General features: G+C 51.0%; 6 protein-coding genes across 6 annotated transcripts; 3 read left to right on the top strand and 3 right to left on the bottom strand.

The window, feature by feature from the left end:
• Nucleotides 1–699: 699 nt before the first annotated feature.
• On the bottom strand, nt 700–2,596 carry N7446_005319 (uncharacterized protein; the record flags this gene model as incomplete). The annotated part of the gene is made up of 2 exons (XM_058514067.1): nt 700–2,238; nt 2,342–2,596. The coding sequence occupies 2 exons, from the start codon at nt 2,594–2,596 to the stop codon at nt 700–702; spliced, it is 1,794 nt and encodes a 597-aa protein (XP_058375396.1).
• A 367-nt stretch (nt 2,597–2,963) lies between these two features.
• On the top strand, nt 2,964–3,321 carry N7446_005318 (uncharacterized protein; the record flags this gene model as incomplete). The annotated part of the gene is made up of 2 exons (XM_058514066.1): nt 2,964–3,125; nt 3,175–3,321. 2 exons carry the CDS (start codon nt 2,964–2,966, stop codon nt 3,319–3,321), a joined length of 309 nt encoding a protein of 102 aa, XP_058375395.1.
• A 2,156-nt stretch (nt 3,322–5,477) lies between these two features.
• N7446_005317 (uncharacterized protein) lies at nt 5,478–6,608 on the top strand (the record flags this gene model as incomplete). Its single annotated transcript, XM_058514065.1, has 3 exons — nt 5,478–5,693; nt 5,767–6,026; nt 6,083–6,608. 3 exons carry the CDS (start codon nt 5,478–5,480, stop codon nt 6,606–6,608), a joined length of 1,002 nt encoding a protein of 333 aa, XP_058375394.1.
• A 186-nt stretch (nt 6,609–6,794) lies between these two features.
• Nucleotides 6,795–7,701, bottom strand: N7446_005316 (ribulose-phosphate 3-epimerase RPE1; the record flags this gene model as incomplete). The annotated part of the gene is made up of 3 exons (XM_058514064.1): nt 6,795–7,055; nt 7,115–7,366; nt 7,459–7,701. The coding sequence occupies 3 exons, from the start codon at nt 7,699–7,701 to the stop codon at nt 6,795–6,797; spliced, it is 756 nt and encodes a 251-aa protein (XP_058375393.1).
• Nucleotides 7,702–10,814: 3,113 nt separating this feature from the next.
• On the top strand, nt 10,815–13,814 carry N7446_005315 (uncharacterized protein; the record flags this gene model as incomplete). The annotated part of the gene is made up of 1 exon (XM_058514063.1): nt 10,815–13,814. The coding sequence occupies one exon, from the start codon at nt 10,815–10,817 to the stop codon at nt 13,812–13,814; it is 3,000 nt and encodes a 999-aa protein (XP_058375392.1).
• A 1,057-nt stretch (nt 13,815–14,871) lies between these two features.
• Nucleotides 14,872–15,861, bottom strand: N7446_005314 (uncharacterized protein; the record flags this gene model as incomplete). The annotated part of the gene is made up of 1 exon (XM_058514062.1): nt 14,872–15,861. One exon carries the CDS (start codon nt 15,859–15,861, stop codon nt 14,872–14,874), a length of 990 nt encoding a protein of 329 aa, XP_058375391.1.
• Between the last annotated feature and the right edge of the window lie 819 nt (nt 15,862–16,680).

The following is a 16,680-nucleotide window of genomic DNA, read 5'->3' as shown; positions in this document are numbered from 1 at the left end:
CTGTACAGGTGTAACTGAAGAAAGAACTGGGGTACTTGGGAGGTACTTGCCCGCGGCCCCCGAAGTGAGGGTTTGACCGCCAAGAACACAGGGCTGAGGTACCCGCAAAGTACCTTTTTCTGCCCCTTTTGAAGATTTCTCAATGTGATGGATTCTACACATCTCTCTGTTTCGTTTACATCTACGGACTACTTGATGGGACTGAGAATACATCTGACAGCGCACACTCACTTCAACTGTGGGATTAGAGGTACCGAAACCCTGTACCCTGGCAGTATTTCTCGAGATTTCAGCCACCAGCCCTACTGACCAACGAAGTCAGCCACAAATCTCGCTGCGACCGGAGCGCACTATTGGCTGACAAGGCCCGCAACTGAGGCATTTCAGCCACTCATGAAACATCGAGGAATCCAGCGCGTTCTTCCGGATGATCGGCATCTCTTGGCACTTCACCGTATTGTTGTTGCCTACGCGGTACCTGGTACTTCGGCTTCCGTACCACGGATGCCCTGAATGCTTGTACATGCTACTTGATATTTCATTAACATTCATTATAGCTCCATATACATATATCGCCAATGAAAATCACACCGTGATCCACCCTAACCAGAACCAATCCCCAACCCAAAAGAATACAATACACGAACCAAAGAATATGAACAGCTAACAGGAACATACATACAAGAGACTACGCCCAACTCACACATACGAATCCACTTCTGGCGAGAACGGTCGCTGAGGGTCGAAATAGACCGGGGTCTTGGGAGGAGCTTGCTCTTCGGGATCAAGATCGAGTTTGAACGGCGCGCCATGGACCTCGGAGAACTGACCATGTCCATCAAATGGCGCCGAACCCATATTAAATGGGATATAATCTTCAACAGTCTCGCAGACAGTCGCGTCGACCTCGAAATTCATCAGAACATTGCGCTCACCCCGAACTGGAACCCCTGACTCGACACCATCCAGAGATGCGCCATCAATGACCTCCTCAGTGGCGACCATCCAATGCTTCAACACGTCCATAGACGGATAATTCCCACCGCCCTTCCCACCGCGCTTCTCACTTTCCTTCCCACGCCCACCGCGCCCTCGCTGACAAGGATTGAAATGGGTCCGACGTAAATGCGCAGCGGCATTATAATTCGCGCCGTACTTCTTCCCATTCCGACAAGCCTTGCAGTTCCCTAGGAAATTCCCATCGGTCGAGATATCGACACACACCCAGACCTTGCGGACGGAAGAATGCACGCGCTCGATATGGCGGCGCAGCTCGTGATCGCCGTGAAAGCCATCTGGATGATCTTGGCAGAGGTGGCAGTATGTCTTTGGGCGCGGGGGTCTGTGGATTGATGCTTTGGGGATGGCGGCCACTTCCTTGGTCGTGCCGTCTGCCGAGGAGATGCGCAGCATCTTGTGCGGGTCCCTTGGGTCGGAGAGGGACTTGATGCTGTCGTGGGAGTCGCGCTTTGGCGCGATGGGACGGGCGCCATGGGCGATTTGCTCTTGAGTGCGGCGTGCGGCGCGAGATTGTGAAGCTGCCGAGTTGATGCTGTCGAATGAATCCGAGGGTCTCATTTCCGCTGCCTCCATTGAGGGGTAGGCGTGGGGCACGGGGCAGAAAGGGGTGGATGGGGGAGCGGAGGTTGAGAAGGGGGAGGTGTTGGAGAAGGACATGGGGATTGTGGGACCTAGGTCAGGATACACAGAGAGAAAGGGGTCTTGATACGTGAAAGGGGAGGAAGCTGGCACCCAGTCCGGCGGAACGGAGCCGATGGAGGGGGTTTGAGATGGTCCGGACGAGTCGAAGCGGAACATGTCGATGCCGCCGATGAGTGAGTCGGTGGTTTCGCTGCGTGACATTTCCACTGCCGATGTCGAGGCCTGGTCGAAGGGGGACGTCCAGGGGCACGGGGAAGATGGTCCAGTCCGTCCATTGAAAGTCCAGGCCGCGTCAAACGGCTGCGAGGTGTCCAAATAGCGGGCGTACTCGGAGGGCGAATACTCGTCGACATGGTCGAGACGACGAGTCCGGGGCCCGAAGGATTGGCGTTTACCCATGGCAGCCCCGGCAGGCGGGTGTCGATGGGAGACCGGGATCTGCTGGCTTTGGGAGCGGACCATGGCGGTGTGACGGTAGGCTCCCTCGGGAGTCGACAGGGATGCGGTCCGCGGTAGGTCGGGAGAGGAGGCGTGCGAGAGGTTCCGCGTCAGATCGGAGACTGCGAGGTCCGGGGTCTGCCAATGGTCAATCCAAGGACGGATGTGGCGGGTCAGAAGACAAGAGAAGCGATCGCATGGGAGCAGGAGACGAGAGGAGCAAGAGACCAAGGTCACCTACGGTGGCTCTCCGTTTTGCCCGTGGGAGACCAGAGTCACAGGGAGGTATCGTCCGAGGAGTCGCATCTTGTCGAGACCGTTTCCCTGGTTTCCCTACGGGCTCATCCTGGGGGGCCGGCATGAACTGACCCAGCCGTTCCCTCCAGAGTTGGATCTGTTCGGATTCCGAGAGGTGGGAATGTTGAACCAAAAACACTTCGCGGTATCCGGAGATGGCTCTCGTGAATAGTTCGTCGTCGGCCAGGTGGACAGTCATGGTGTGGAATGGTTCCTCACAATGGACAATGGCCGGGTAAGTCACTGTCTATCAGTAGTCAAATGTAGGGAGAGGAGTCTGCGCGGGTTAGTATACACCTACGACAGAATAGGAACAACGTACGTAGATCTGGGGGGAAATAATTACAGAAAGCAGATGGCAGGTGGTAGGCAGATGGAAAGCCGATCTTATCAAGACAGAGGATCTGAGGTGGATTGTAAGATCGCCGGAATATCATAAGTTGGGAGAAGACGCGTAAAAGAGGAAAGATTGGGCTACAAGAAGGTCCCCTACAAAATGAGATACGAGGATTAACAGAGGCTACTATACTCCAAGTCGATCCCGAGTCTGGACCCCTATACCCACCATGATGTATTGTAACAAACCATCGGAGCAAGCCCGGGTGACAGACGGGAAAGAGACATCTCGTTGGTTGAGCTGCGGGAGCGAGAAAGACCAAAAAGTGAGGCAGCGAACCGGATCAGCCCGAGAGTCTCCCGAGGCCAGCGAATACTTTGCTTACGAAAAGGTGACCTGCTCCCTGTCTCTACATATACATCCCCTTTCCGCGAATACAGCGCCTACAGCGGGAAACCCTTGAGCCCTCCAGCCAAGACCCTCAGATGCGGATGGTTCGTCTGGATGGCTGCCACGTCGCTGTGGTCCATCAGGTGCAGCTCGAATGCCCAACCGATGAAAATGCAAATGAAAATGCGAAACAATGAAATAGCGAAAATGAGGGCTTCGATATTGAGCCGTTTATACATTGGTGAACCACGGGCAATTCCGCACCAGTTCCATGGTTCCAGGATCTCAAGTCTAGAACAGGAGGCATTCCATGTCAACTACGGAGCAGGGAGTCAGTTTTCCAGCAGTTTGCTTGCCTAATCCTTTCGGGTTCTGCACTAGTAACTCCACGTGATGCACGCTCCACCCTTCTATTGAAACCAAATGCTGATCCTGGGCGACTACTGGTGCTGCCGCCGTTTCATGCCAGAAGTACACTACCAAGTTCTTCACCCATTACGTCGTTCTCTATTTCAGGATAGACTTTGATCGCCCTGAGCGTTGTGGACAAACCTAAGTGCAGAATGATTTGGATGTATCACTCTCTACTAAAAAAGACCTATACACCCGACAAATCGGGGGTTTGCTATTGCTGCACCGCCTTCTACAGGGTGGCCCGAGAGTCCGTCCACCATTTGACACGATACCCGGCCTCACCGTCAAGTCGAATCTATGTCTCCTGATCGACTCTTGAGCAAACCTCAGTTCCGTCATTCGGGACCAGAAACACAGCAATCAAAACCACCCAACCCCTACAAGCTACTCCGGCATGTGCCTTTCAAGCTGAAATCCTGATAAGCCAGCCCCTGCATCACAGCCCAGACCTGCTGCCTGCATCGTCCTGGACTGGGATATGGCACACGTGAGATTGGACGGCGAAGGGGAGTTTTCTATAATGATAGGTTCCTGTGTTTGTGCACGGGTGGCCATTTCGATGCAGGGGACTGGAATAGGTAAATAGCCACTACTATATTCTCACTGCCTAATATCTCCTAATTATATCAATTTCCCGAAGTAGAAGGGAATGCAGAATCTAACCGAACAGATCGACAACGGAGGCTTACTTCAACTGGAGTATCGTTCTATACTCCGAGAACCCCACGTTTAATCTTCGATCTGTAACCTAGAAACATCCAGACAAAGACTGAATCCGCAGCTCCGTCATGAGACAACCCATCCAACGATCCGACTGGCAACCTGCAACCACCGCCAAGTCAAGCCACAAGCAATCCTGTCCACCCAGTCGGGTGCGAGGGTACCGATTCGCGTCAGGATAAGTAAAGATGCCATGGGAGTTCTATAGGCTGTTTTCCAAGGGGTTGGATGCTCGAGTGAGTAGGTCAATTGTCTTTGTCGTTTGACAAGGGGGTGGCTCCGGCTGTGCATGGCTGGCTTGCGCCTCTGGCTTGCGACGCATTTTGGAGGCTCTGAGTGTGTACTTGGTGAGGATGGATGGCATAAGACAGTCTGTCTGGATCGCGGAGGTGGATCCTTGCTTGTACATTGTCGTGTTGCATTTGGACTGATAGATGCCCTGCTATAGAGCTGCGCATACCTGTACCAGACGTTCTAGGGTAGCTCGTGTATATCGTGTCTCGGCTGCGCTGGCCAATCTATTCACTGAATTTTAGTCTGAGGTAGACTTGATGTTGACAATTCGTTCGCTCATGATTTGCTGGTGGTCATTGAAAGACTGCTCGATGCCTAGAGCTGTGGTAGAAAGAAGAGTCAGATGCACCAGGAGGCGACTGGATCCCATTACGTATGAACCAGAGCTATGGGCACCGGCACTGAGACTTCGATATAGGTCAGGCGCGCTCATCCATGATGTTTTAGACATGCCATGTCCTCATGTACAGAGTACAGCCAAACTCCCCAAGCCTGAAATAGTCTGCACTGACTAGTATTCCAAACTGAAACTGATATATAACAGACTGCAATTGGACCCAAATGATGCCAAACCTGGAATAGGGTTGGACTGACGTCAAGTTGCCACGCTGGGGCCGTTTGCCAGGGCGGGTAACCGTTGGAGACATGGTACGGCATATACTGTGGAGAGAGAAGGAAGACTACATCATGGGAGTTATAAAGATATAAGGCGAAGATGAAGATTAGACTAAAATAAATTGTTGCAAGTCTATACATGTAATTTGCACGTGATACGTCATAAGCCTCAGGGGAAATTCGATCTTCCACACGCTCAAGCTCGAGTCAAAGGATCATTAAGGACTTTGGTTAACCTTGCACCCCCTCACCTCACCCTCTCGTCATCTTAACCTCTACACACACACACTCACACACACACACACACACCATGTCCGACCCAACTCTCTACCTCTACACGTCCCTGACCGCGGGGTCATCGCACATCGTCACCGCAACTGCCCGCATTGAGACAATTCTCAAGGCAAACAAGCTTCCCTTCCGCGCTGTTGATGTTGCCACCGACGATGCTGCTCGGAAGCTCTGGGGTCGCCGCTCCAAGGGCAAGAAGCTACCAGGCCTGGTGAAATACGGCGACATTGTGGGAGTATGTGACCATCCCCTTGCATGGAAGACAGCTCCCAGTTTTCCCAACAGCACCACTAACCCCCAAACCACAGGACCTAGAACAAATCGAAGAATGGAACGAATTCGGCGAGCTCCGTCTGGTAGTCCTCAGCGTCCAGGACCTGGGTGGAATGCCGGCAACCAGCAACCCAATCCCCGCCGCGACCGAGACCAAGACCGAGCCTGAACCCGCAACCCCCAAGCCCTCCACAATCAAGATCCAAAGCCCGCCGACTAAGACCGAAGAGAAGAAAGACGACAAAGCTGTGCTTGCGCTGCGCCAGGCCAGCTCGGAGGCCGCGTCCAAGGCCGCGTCCAAATCCGAAGAAAAGAAAGAACCCGCGAAGGAGGAACCCGCTGAGAAGCTAGCCCCCGTGGACACCGCGGCTCCGTCGCCGCCGAGCTGCCAGACACAGCCCCCGATTCACCCAAGACAGCCAAACGTCCCGTCCTCGTTCCGGAAATGGCGGCCGTGTCATCGGCCAACTTCCACGCGGATAATGCCGAAGAGCTTGGGCTGGTTGAGCACCATCGCGGTTCTATCATCTCGACTACGGATAAGGCGGAGCAGGATAAGGTTGTGCGTGAGATTAGGGCGTCTATTACTGCTGACGAGCCTTCTGGTAATCTCGATGCTATCCGCAAGCAGGCTGCAGAGCAAACGGGAGCCGACACGATTGAGGAGGTCGCGACACCGCTATTTGAGAATGTGAATGATACTAAAACGGCGGCTGCAGTGGCTGAGGAGCCCAAGGCCGAGGAACCCAAGACTGAGCCCAAGGAGACCGATGTCAAAGAGGATGTGAAGGATAAGGATGAATCCAAGGAGTCCAAGGCCGAGGAGGTCGAGGAAAAGGAAGACGCAAAGAATAAGGAAACAGAGTCCAAGGACTGAGGGAGATGCATTTCACGACTTCGATGATTATGATATCTGTACATTGAACAATTCCCTTGCTCAAGTTAAGCGCAAATAGATCAAAACCCCATGGAGACACCCACGTACAATGCCATTCATGACTCGTAATTTAAGAATAAAAGGCCAAAACACCAAACCCCCTTTCGTATGTGTCTTCGTATATGTCTAACCGCGACGCTTCTGGACAGCGTCGCGCAACTTGGCAATGACATCGCCAGGGTCCGCAGCACCAAAGACCGCTGAACCTGCAACGATCACATTAGCACCGGCATCAGCAGCCTGATCAATTGTCCCCAGACCAAGACCTCCATCAACCTCAATGTTCAAATCGGGGAACCGTTCGCGCAGAGCAGCGACCTTGGGGAGTTCAGAAGCCATGAACTTCTGTCCACCGAAGCCGGGGTGCACAGTCATGACGAGCACCATCTATTCCAGTCAATACAAGTACTTTCGGTACATAAAGAGTAATTCGAAATAGAACTCACGTCTGGTCGCTCGGCGGGGTCTTCACTCTCAAGAATATCCCACAATACATCGACAGGTGTATCTGGTTTAATAGCAATACCAGCCTGCATACCCTCCTCGTGAATATAACGGATCAATTGTTTGGGACTGGTGCGATCGGTAGTCTCTTTATCGGTAGGGTCGGTCGCGGCGACGGAGGAGACAGCCGCTTCATAGTGGAAACAGTAAAGATCGCAACCGGCATTCTTGAACTCGTGAACCCATTTATGGGGCTATAACGAAATTAAGATGTCAGCTGGGAGCTTCACATTGGAGGAGCTTGAAGCTTGCGGGATCGCGGATCTGCGCGGGATACTCAACGAACCTCCATGATCATCATATGGCAATCAAATGTACCCCGGCCGCAGGGCTCGAGGGGTCTGTCGACGCAGCCGCGGATCTGGGAGACGACGGGGCAGCCGATTGTCATATTGGGCACGAAGTGGCCGTCCATGATGTCGACGTGTAGCCAGTCGGCGCCCTGCTCCATCTTCTTGGAGCAATCATGGCCGAGATTGGCGAAATTGGCGCTGAGGATGGAGGGGGCGATGATGGCGGGCGGCGACATTGTGAGTTGTGATGTGTTGTATGAGGTGGAAAGGAGGGGGAGGGGCAGATATAGAAAAAAAAAATTACTTTAGTATGACGATGTCTGAAGCTGTAGAGTGGCGAAGGTGGGTTCACCGTACACCCGTAGAGGTTCTAGTTGGCTACACAAGTATATAACTTGTTCTCATTGTTATTCTTATGTTTCACTTCCTTTTCTTTCCTCTCTTTCTCTTTTCTCTTGTCTATTTCTACTCACTTCAACTGTTTCCACAGAGAACCCGATAAGGGCTCCGACTCTCACGTGGGAGCCACGATCTACATCGCGCCCTTCCCTACATCTGCAGTACAATGCAGGTGCCCCTTGCCATTGACTGATGGGGGCAAAATATGGAGACTGCATAGATCGTCTGACAAATCAACTCCTCTTACAGGAACATCCTGGGTTGCCCATTTGGGTGATTCCGTCGCCATGAACAAGAAATAAAAATTGCACCTGTCTGCTGACCATGATAGACAGGGGATCAGACAGGGATATTTCGATCTAAACAAATTAGGAATCGCCTGGAATCTTCGAAGCTTCGGAGAGTCCTGAGCAGCCAATCATATCCCCACCGGTTCTCATTTCTTTGGTTGATTCTTAATATAGTGAGCCTCGATGGTTTGAATCCACTGACCGCTGTAACTATATCCAATAGGTGTTATATGCTATAGGGTACTATCTCGTTGATCATGGCCTGAACTCTACCTGGTGACCATCCTCGAACCTCGATCGGCTAGCAGTAGATCCTTCTACATGTATACTTCGCAGATCGGGAACCTTCTCCCTCCTACCGCCCTTCAATAGCCGTTAGAACACCCGTTCTTTTGCCCGATTCCTTGTCGTGCTTGGACTGTGTTGGAAAAGCGGGCCATACGTGCTAGTCGGGGCACACTGCTCCGGGCTTGATCAACACTCTTCAACAATAGATTCTTGACTGGGTATTCTCAACATTTTTGAAAATTACATTCTAAGTGTTTAGAGATAAGGAATGATGCTATCATTTTAATTGACAGGGCCTTATTGTATAATTGTATGGCCGTGTCGCCCATGCGCCCAAAATATACTACTTCGGATACTTTTTTCCAGCACTACGCACCAAACTACATGAACCGATGAAGCGGAAACAAACTTGCAATCATTTCGCCCTTGTTCATCACACAATATGTCAAGCTAGCCACTTGATGATTCAAAAATATCAATGAACAGTCGCCTAGGAGTAGCAGACCCCTTAATGAAGAATAGGCAAAACATCCACTCCATACGAACGCTTAGATCATTCCATCTTCATTTTAGGATGGATGAATTGAAGTCAGATTCGTCAGATTGAATCAGAGGCCAAACCAAAGTACCGAGGTGGTAGATAGGCTACGTACTTCCAAAGACTCTTTCCAGCAACACAAACCCGAGTGTTATGCATGCAGTTTGAGTAAATGATTCGGGCTATGATCCTTTTGCGATATAAATTGGTATTCCTGATTCCGCTTGAATCTCCTAGGGCTAACTAAAATCTTGTTGCTTAACCAAGTGTGAAGGGTTGCTTGGTTTCTGGCTGTGAACCGGGACGGCTCGTCGCGATACGAACCAGCTTGATGTATCCGGCAGAAGCTCGAAGGCCAGGTGAATTGTGCACCGGAGCTATTCATCCGCAGAATAACCATTAGAATTGGAGCACTTAAAGCTCAGCTTTTGATTTGAACCAACAATTCGATGTGAGATCAGAGGGGTGCATGCATGCAATCAACGGTCAGCAGCGCGAAGATTTCTGTACACCTCGTAGATTGGAACTGTGATGCATTAGGTTGTTACCGCGTTCTGCAAGTCATCTGATTGTTTGATCGATATGCTTAATAGCCTGGGCCAAGACCTGGACGGTACTCGCCGGTAGACTACTGCTGGTCTGGAACGTTATCTCCCAATGTATGTGCAGTCATTCCCGGTCTTCCGCAAAGGTTAGTATTTTCTGTGGACAAGAGGCCTCAGTCAGCGTTAGGTGAAGTATCAAATATATTGGCATATGCAAGTATCACTGTCGTGTTCAGAATTGCATACATGATGTGAGAAGGCGCCACACTAACTGCTGTCAACATGTCTACAGCATGTGTGGCGTGGCCATTTAAATTATCGCTTATTCGAAGTTCCCCTCTTAACCTTAAGAAGGTGACTATGAAAAGTCAGATCATACGGTGATCACTTGTGTCTATGGTAGCGCCATTAGGGTAATCTAATGTGACTTGGAGATTGTATCTCAGTTCATATATGAAGGTTGGGTTAGCTTCTCTACGCGCCTTTAGGTCACATCCAAGTCACATGGACAAATGTGACCAACTGCGGTCAATTAGCAGTTCTATAATTATGTGTTGGGCCATGCCTTAGTGTGCATTAATCTCTACTTGGCGGCCATTTCCCCTCATTTCCCCTTCTCACCGATCATTAATTATCCCAAGTCCTTCCGGATCGAGTGGAAATCGGCATAAATGAGGTTGCACTGACGTCGAAAAGCCGCTAATTCCCCTAAAGATAGTAGTCGGGCGGCTACGCTGCGCCAATCACCAACCTCTTCACACTGCATCCCTCAACCCCGGCGGTTCATCACAACATCAACGATGCTCATTCGCCCTTACTACCTTTTTTGCTATTCGGCCTTTGGTTTTTGCTGAGAAAAAATGGTCTTGGCTCTTCCTCCAGGAGATGACACCCTGATCCAAGGCGATGCGCCCACTTTCTCAATACCAATCAGACCGTTGCTAGCCACCGTCGCGACCGGGGTTATTGGACTAAGCGTGCCCAGTGCTGCAGTAGTTCTGCAACAATATGACAATCCGTGAGCAAGGATCGCCTGTTCATTGGACTCCCCGGCTGGTGAAAGCGCCCATTCGACTATATAGGCATTTCAGTGCCGTGATTTTGAAGTCTAGCGTTTTGTTTATTTGTCTTTTGTGCCTGCTCCGGTAGCCTGTGCACTTTCTTTTGTTTCCTGGTATTCCCTTCACACATTCTCTTGATCAGACCCGTTGACCGGTGTCTTCATTTCCTACTCGAGATACCCTAGATATACTGTCATTCACACAAACCAGCATCCAGCAGTTGATAAGATGACCGACGCATTCCGCTCGACTGCTCGATGTCCGCCCCTCCGGCAGGCCCGGGGGACGGTGCTTAATACTATAATGGAGGATACGCGCGAGTCACAATTCGCACAGACTAGTCCCAAGGCCTCACCTCCCAGACCCACGCGAGCAGCAATCAGCCCGCAGCTGAGACTCAAGACAACCGGCCTATCAGTGCCCACACATGCCCGCCTTGCTCGTCTAAGATCGCCTCTCTCTGCGGGAACAACATCATCGTGCTGCTCAGATACAGACACCGAATGGCAACGACATTCTCAAGGATACGATGACCTGTACGACGCCACAGATGACGATATGGATGACAATGAGACGGAAATTAGCGACTCGTGCTTTTCCCCCGATACCCGGCCATCAAGTTTGGTGACACCAATTACTCGGAACTCAGTGACTTCAACAGGAAGTCGGAAACGCCTCCTCACCCTCGAGATTCCTTCACCTACAGTGTGGCCATCCATGACCGGGGGCCACAAGAGCTCGCCAATACCACCAACTCCTCCGCCCAAGATCCCTGTGTCCCCTGCAGCACTATCCATGCTCGGCCGCGCCGTACCCGCATACCACGCTCCTCCTTCGCTCGATGGAAGTATCTCTTCCGACCAGGAATCGGTCATCAGTGGTTTGGCTACACCAGACTCTCAGTCTCTACCAGATACAAACTGGGCCGCGCATGATATACATGTTCGACCCGATCTGGATGGAAGTGATAGTGATATGGACAATGGAGATGGCAGCTCAGACATTGAAGTGCCTATCGCCATTGAGAGCTCGAACGATGACTGGCGCCACGTTCTGGGAAATTTCCCTCAGATTCCTTCTGCTGCTCAGAGATATTCACCCTCGCCATCGCCGTCGCTTCAATTGAATGACGAGCCAATACGCGAGTCCACGCCCACGAACCAGGGTGTATTCCTACCTGACTCGGCTCTGGCTATGCTGCACCATATTCGTCTGGATGGTACACCTGACTCGTGGTCTGAAACTTCCGAAGGAAATGGCGAGATGTGGCAGCTGCAAACACCTCCCAGTCGTCCACGCAGTGCTGATGGGGTTACTCCGGCATCCGAGCTGTCTGGATACAGTTTTAGTGACCTGAGCATCCCGTCGCCTGGAGGTTTCTTTGCCTCGCTTGCGCCGCGTGCCCGCCACACTTGGTCCATCCCAAATACCAACAACCAGCCAACATCAGCAGCAGCAGAAGGATTCTACAACCTGCCATGGCGTCGGGATGAGGGGGAAATTGTGGAGCAGGTGGTCGACTGGCCCGAACGCCCTGTTGAAGAAGACCCAGTCACAGCCGTTCGAGATGAAGAAGGCCCGCCTACTGCCATTCGTCTCTGTGAGACGCCAACCCGTCGGTCAATCTACCAGGATAGTCCGATGAGCGCTGCCTTTGATGCTATGCAAGTTCAGGAGATTCCTCGCTCCGGAAATGGGTACGAATATGACGAGCTTTATGACCAGGAACTGCAGCACCGTGCAGTTGACAGCCACGATCGAACCAGTGTCTGGCTGGCTGCACAGGCCTCGTACCTCGCCGCTCTCAATGAGACCAATCCAGTTAATGAGCCTGAGCCCATCGAGGCTTCTGAGGATGAGAATGAAGCTGCCGAGGCTGAAGCGCAAGAGAAGACAGAAGAGTCTTCCAAGAAGATGGTCCGATTTTCCGAGGCTATCCCCGAGGCTTCGAGTCCCTTGCCGCCAATCCTTGCCAGCAAGGACTCAATTTACTGGCAAGGTTTCCAGTCCATTAGGCAACGATCAAGCAAGACTGATGGTTTCCTCCACCGTAACATGCGCTTCGATGCTGTTCAGTCCATGCGTCTTGGAATGAGTGACCTGCACATCAATTGTCTTATTGGCAAGTATGAGCTTGTCCGCCGAGAGCGACCTGCATACAAGGGCCCCTTTGCCAAGGCTCCTCGCAACTCGGTGATCACATCCGAGCTAGCTGAAAAGGCTACATTCGACAAGCTTGAGAAGGAACAACTGGTCCTCGCTCAACTCTGCCAGTCCATGTGGGCCATGGACGCTCTTCGGTCTCTCAATGGCGGCAAGCTCCTCACAAGCCCTGCTCAGCGCCGGCTTGCACGCCCCACCTCCAACTCCAGCTCGACTGAAGGACCAGGCAAGCGCAGCTTCCGAATCCTCGATCTCGGTGGCAACTCCTCCTGCGACTGGGCATGGCAAGCAGCTCACGAGTTCCCGAATGTCAAGGTCTACACCGTGTCATCCAAGAACCAAACTGTAAACAGCGCCATCAAAGGCCCACCTAACCACCGCCAGGTCACCGTCCAAAGCCTCTGGGAACTCCCGTTTGGCAACAACCAATTTGACCTGATTTCAGCGCGCTCCCTCCACTCCCTACTCAAGACCGAATGCCCAGCCTGCAAGAACTGCGACGAATACGACCTAGTCCTAAAGGAATGCATGCGCTGCCTCAAGCCAGGCGGCTACCTCGAGTTCCAAGTCCTAGACGCAGAGATCTCCCGCGCGGGACGATACGCCTCAGCAATATCTGTCGAGATGGCCTTTAACCTCCGCAAGCGCGGCTACGACCCAGTCGCCTCAAAGACGTTCCTCGCCCGTCTCCGTAACACCGGATTCGTAGGTACAAAGCGCACCTGGATGTTCCTACCCATGGGCACAGAGCCAATCGAGCACCAGCCACCACGCGAAACCCCCGCCCCGCGTGTGCAAAGCCAAATCGAAGAATACGAAGCCGTACAAGGACCAGTCGGGAGCACAGCCGATATCGCTAGTATCACTGGTTTGATCGGCGGTTGGATGTGGGAGTCATGGTTGTTGAAGCTGCGGATGGAGATGGGTCGGGAACGATCAATGTTGCTTGAGGGTGTAGGGGCTGTCTTTGATGAGGGGAGGAAGAGTGGTGCTGGTTGGACTTGTTTGTCTGGTTGGGCTATGAAGCCGAGGAAGAGGGCTGGTCGTTCTTCTGGGTTGGTTTAGTTTCATGACCGTAATATGCTTGCTATGTACGTATGTATTTTGTCGGGCCCTGGTGGCTGACTCTTAATGTAATTACCTTGATGATATCCTGTACATACGCATCCCATCTTTCCAGCTTCGATGTGTGTCTGCTAATCTATAGCTAACGTTCAAGCGAGTATTTGCTGTACTGTTCAACCTCCGTTGAATGTTATGTCACAAGTGATTGACATAGATAGATGACGGTCAAATTTCTCCGATGAACGATAGGAATATCCCCCGCAGGGTATCAATGCAAATGTCTTGCATCAAAGGAAATATTGACAACTTCATCCAATAGGCGACAGGTGCCCTACCCCTATTATTCCCTGTCGCAATTGAACAAGTTGCGCAATTCTGTTTCACACACCAGTGGTGCCTGCTATTGCGGAGCCTATCATCCCTGGTATAAGTCCACAATTGTCTCGGACTATTAAGTTACGTAAAGCATGACAAGAGTTCCTAAGTTCTTAGGTTCATTTACTGAAGTCGGACGAGGTCCGTTTCGCCGATGGCGGAGTATATGTTGGCAAAGACAATGGCCTCATTTTAAGACACGAAACGCCAAGCTGATGCTTCTCTCCCAATAGGATGCGCTAGTCAGGCCCGGTGCGGCGCCAAGGACAGTCCCTCACCTGTATTGACTGACGCTTTCCTTCTACTGTTCCGGTTTTATTTGGAAAGTCAAGCCTCGGCGGCGGACAATTTACCGAACCCCGAGGAAATACTGGAGAAACAAAGGTACGCCCAGGAGTATTGTCTAGGCGTGTAATACTGTGGTAGTTCGGGATTCCCTAGTCACGCAATCTATTGGCCTTTGCCCACGATCCGTCGGTATACGAGACATACACCAGCCACAATGGACATAGATCTGGCCGCAAATTGGGGGACGGAGCTACCGTATCGTGTCCGTCTGTCAAATTATAGCAGACTGACTAGATATCTACGCAACAAAAAAATGGGCCTCGATACTTTTTAAATAGACAGCAGCATAATAGGAAGGAAGATGGTTTGAACTTAGTACTCGCTTTTATTATTTTCATAGACTATTCATATCCTGTACATATGGTAACCAGTACATAAACTTGAAATAATTCAGATAGGCAACCCCGGTGTAGGAGACAGGAATGTAGCGAGCACCTCTCCGGATCCACCACATTGAACACTTAGCCGCCCAGCCTGCTGAAAGAACAGCGGACCCCATGTATGACTGGAAAGCCGATGGAACGATGTGGCGGTAAAGTATGTCGTCATCATCATAATATGAACGCGCATGTGGGAGGAAGCGTCGTTTTGAGTCAGAGAAGCGTTGTAACTCTGAATTTCCAAATGACGGAAGCAATTCAGTTTCACTGCCAACATACCATACTTCAGGAAGCGTTGGACTGGATGTGTTTGTCTCTCTGTACTGCTTGAATAGCTGCACCAGTCGCACCGCTGAGTCGCAATTTGATTTCATGGCATCTTCTCCTTTCGTACTGTGCGCCAGGATAAGGATGTCACAGGTTGAAAGCACCGAGGCTGCTTTCTCAAAGTGGTCATAATCCCAATCACTACCAAACTTCAATTTGCGAATGTTTTGCACTCCCTCGCGTTCTAGCTCTGTCACCATAGCTTGACCGAAAACTCCATTTCCACCGGTGATCACGAAGTGTTTTCCTCGGAAGGAGTAGGCGGTGCCCCATACCCAGTCAAACAATTTGATGAAGGATCCCATATAGCGATCTGGATAAACGTGGTGGAGAGCGTGGAACTCTGGGCCCACAAAAATCCAATTAGGATCTTTGGGAGCAGTGTCGTAGACGAGGTGGTTCGAGTCACGACCACTTGTGAGAATCACAAAAATCATTTTCATGACCTGAAACCCGACGATAGACCACAGGTGACTTCGTGGAATCCACACTTGGCCGTTGGGGGTCACCAAAGTAGCAACAAAGTACCCTAGTACGGTGCCAATGACCTGAAGTCCTAGCTCAAGGGGCAATGCTTGAAAAAGATTTTTCTTGCGGTATTTCTCGTTAAAATTCATATGCCGCGTATAATAGAGATGGTGATAACGGTGTATACGGGCCAAGCATTGAAAGAGAGGATGAGATGAGGTGTTGCAACGATGAAGCAAATGATGGACCACATCGAAGTATAACGAGCCCGTGCAGAATAGATAGAGCAATGAAAGTAAAGAAGGAATGATATGAGGACGTAAAGAATGCAGAGAATACAACATCCAGGAAGGACTTGCAACAATGGATGAGACGCCAATTAGGTTGCCCATCGCTGCGATGAATTGTGGAAACGGAGTAGAATGAATGGCTGATGGTTCTGGGCGATGCTTTGGGGATTTTGAGGGACCTAATTGTCTCTTTATATTGTGTTGACATTCCCGCCCTGTCCATCTCGAAATAGAAGACTCCTTTGCAGTGGACTCATGTTGCATATCAAACACAAGGCAGTAACATTCAAGAGTGTGGCTTGTTTCGTTACTATGTTGGACTGTATACCAACCCACTAGGCCACGGGAAAATGTCCACATCTATAATATTAGATTGAAACAAGCTACAGATTGGACGACATTGGACAGGAGCGAGTTGAGGTTGAGAGTCCGCCATGTCATTTGACTTCTTTTTGTCGCCTCGGTGATATCGTGTATACCTGGGAATATCCTAAAAGTTATTCAACTATTTTCTACATGTCATGTCTCTTGCGCTAAAGTGAAATTTTAACAAAGAAGTAAGCTGACTGCATTTGCAGAAATCGCTGCCTGATACTCCACAGCCCCACTGCATTAAGATCCACGAATACGGATACGGCGCCGATTTATTTATGTAGTAACGTGAAACACTTCCTAAAT

The sequence above is a fragment of the Penicillium canescens genome (genome assembly GCF_028828765.1).
Source record: "Penicillium canescens strain IBT 15451 chromosome Unknown utg000003l_segment0_segment0, whole genome shotgun sequence".
Taxonomy (NCBI): domain Eukaryota; kingdom Fungi; phylum Ascomycota; class Eurotiomycetes; order Eurotiales; family Aspergillaceae; genus Penicillium; species Penicillium canescens.
The sequence above is the reverse complement of the archived record's forward strand: the minus strand, read 5'-3'. Positions and strand labels throughout refer to the sequence as shown.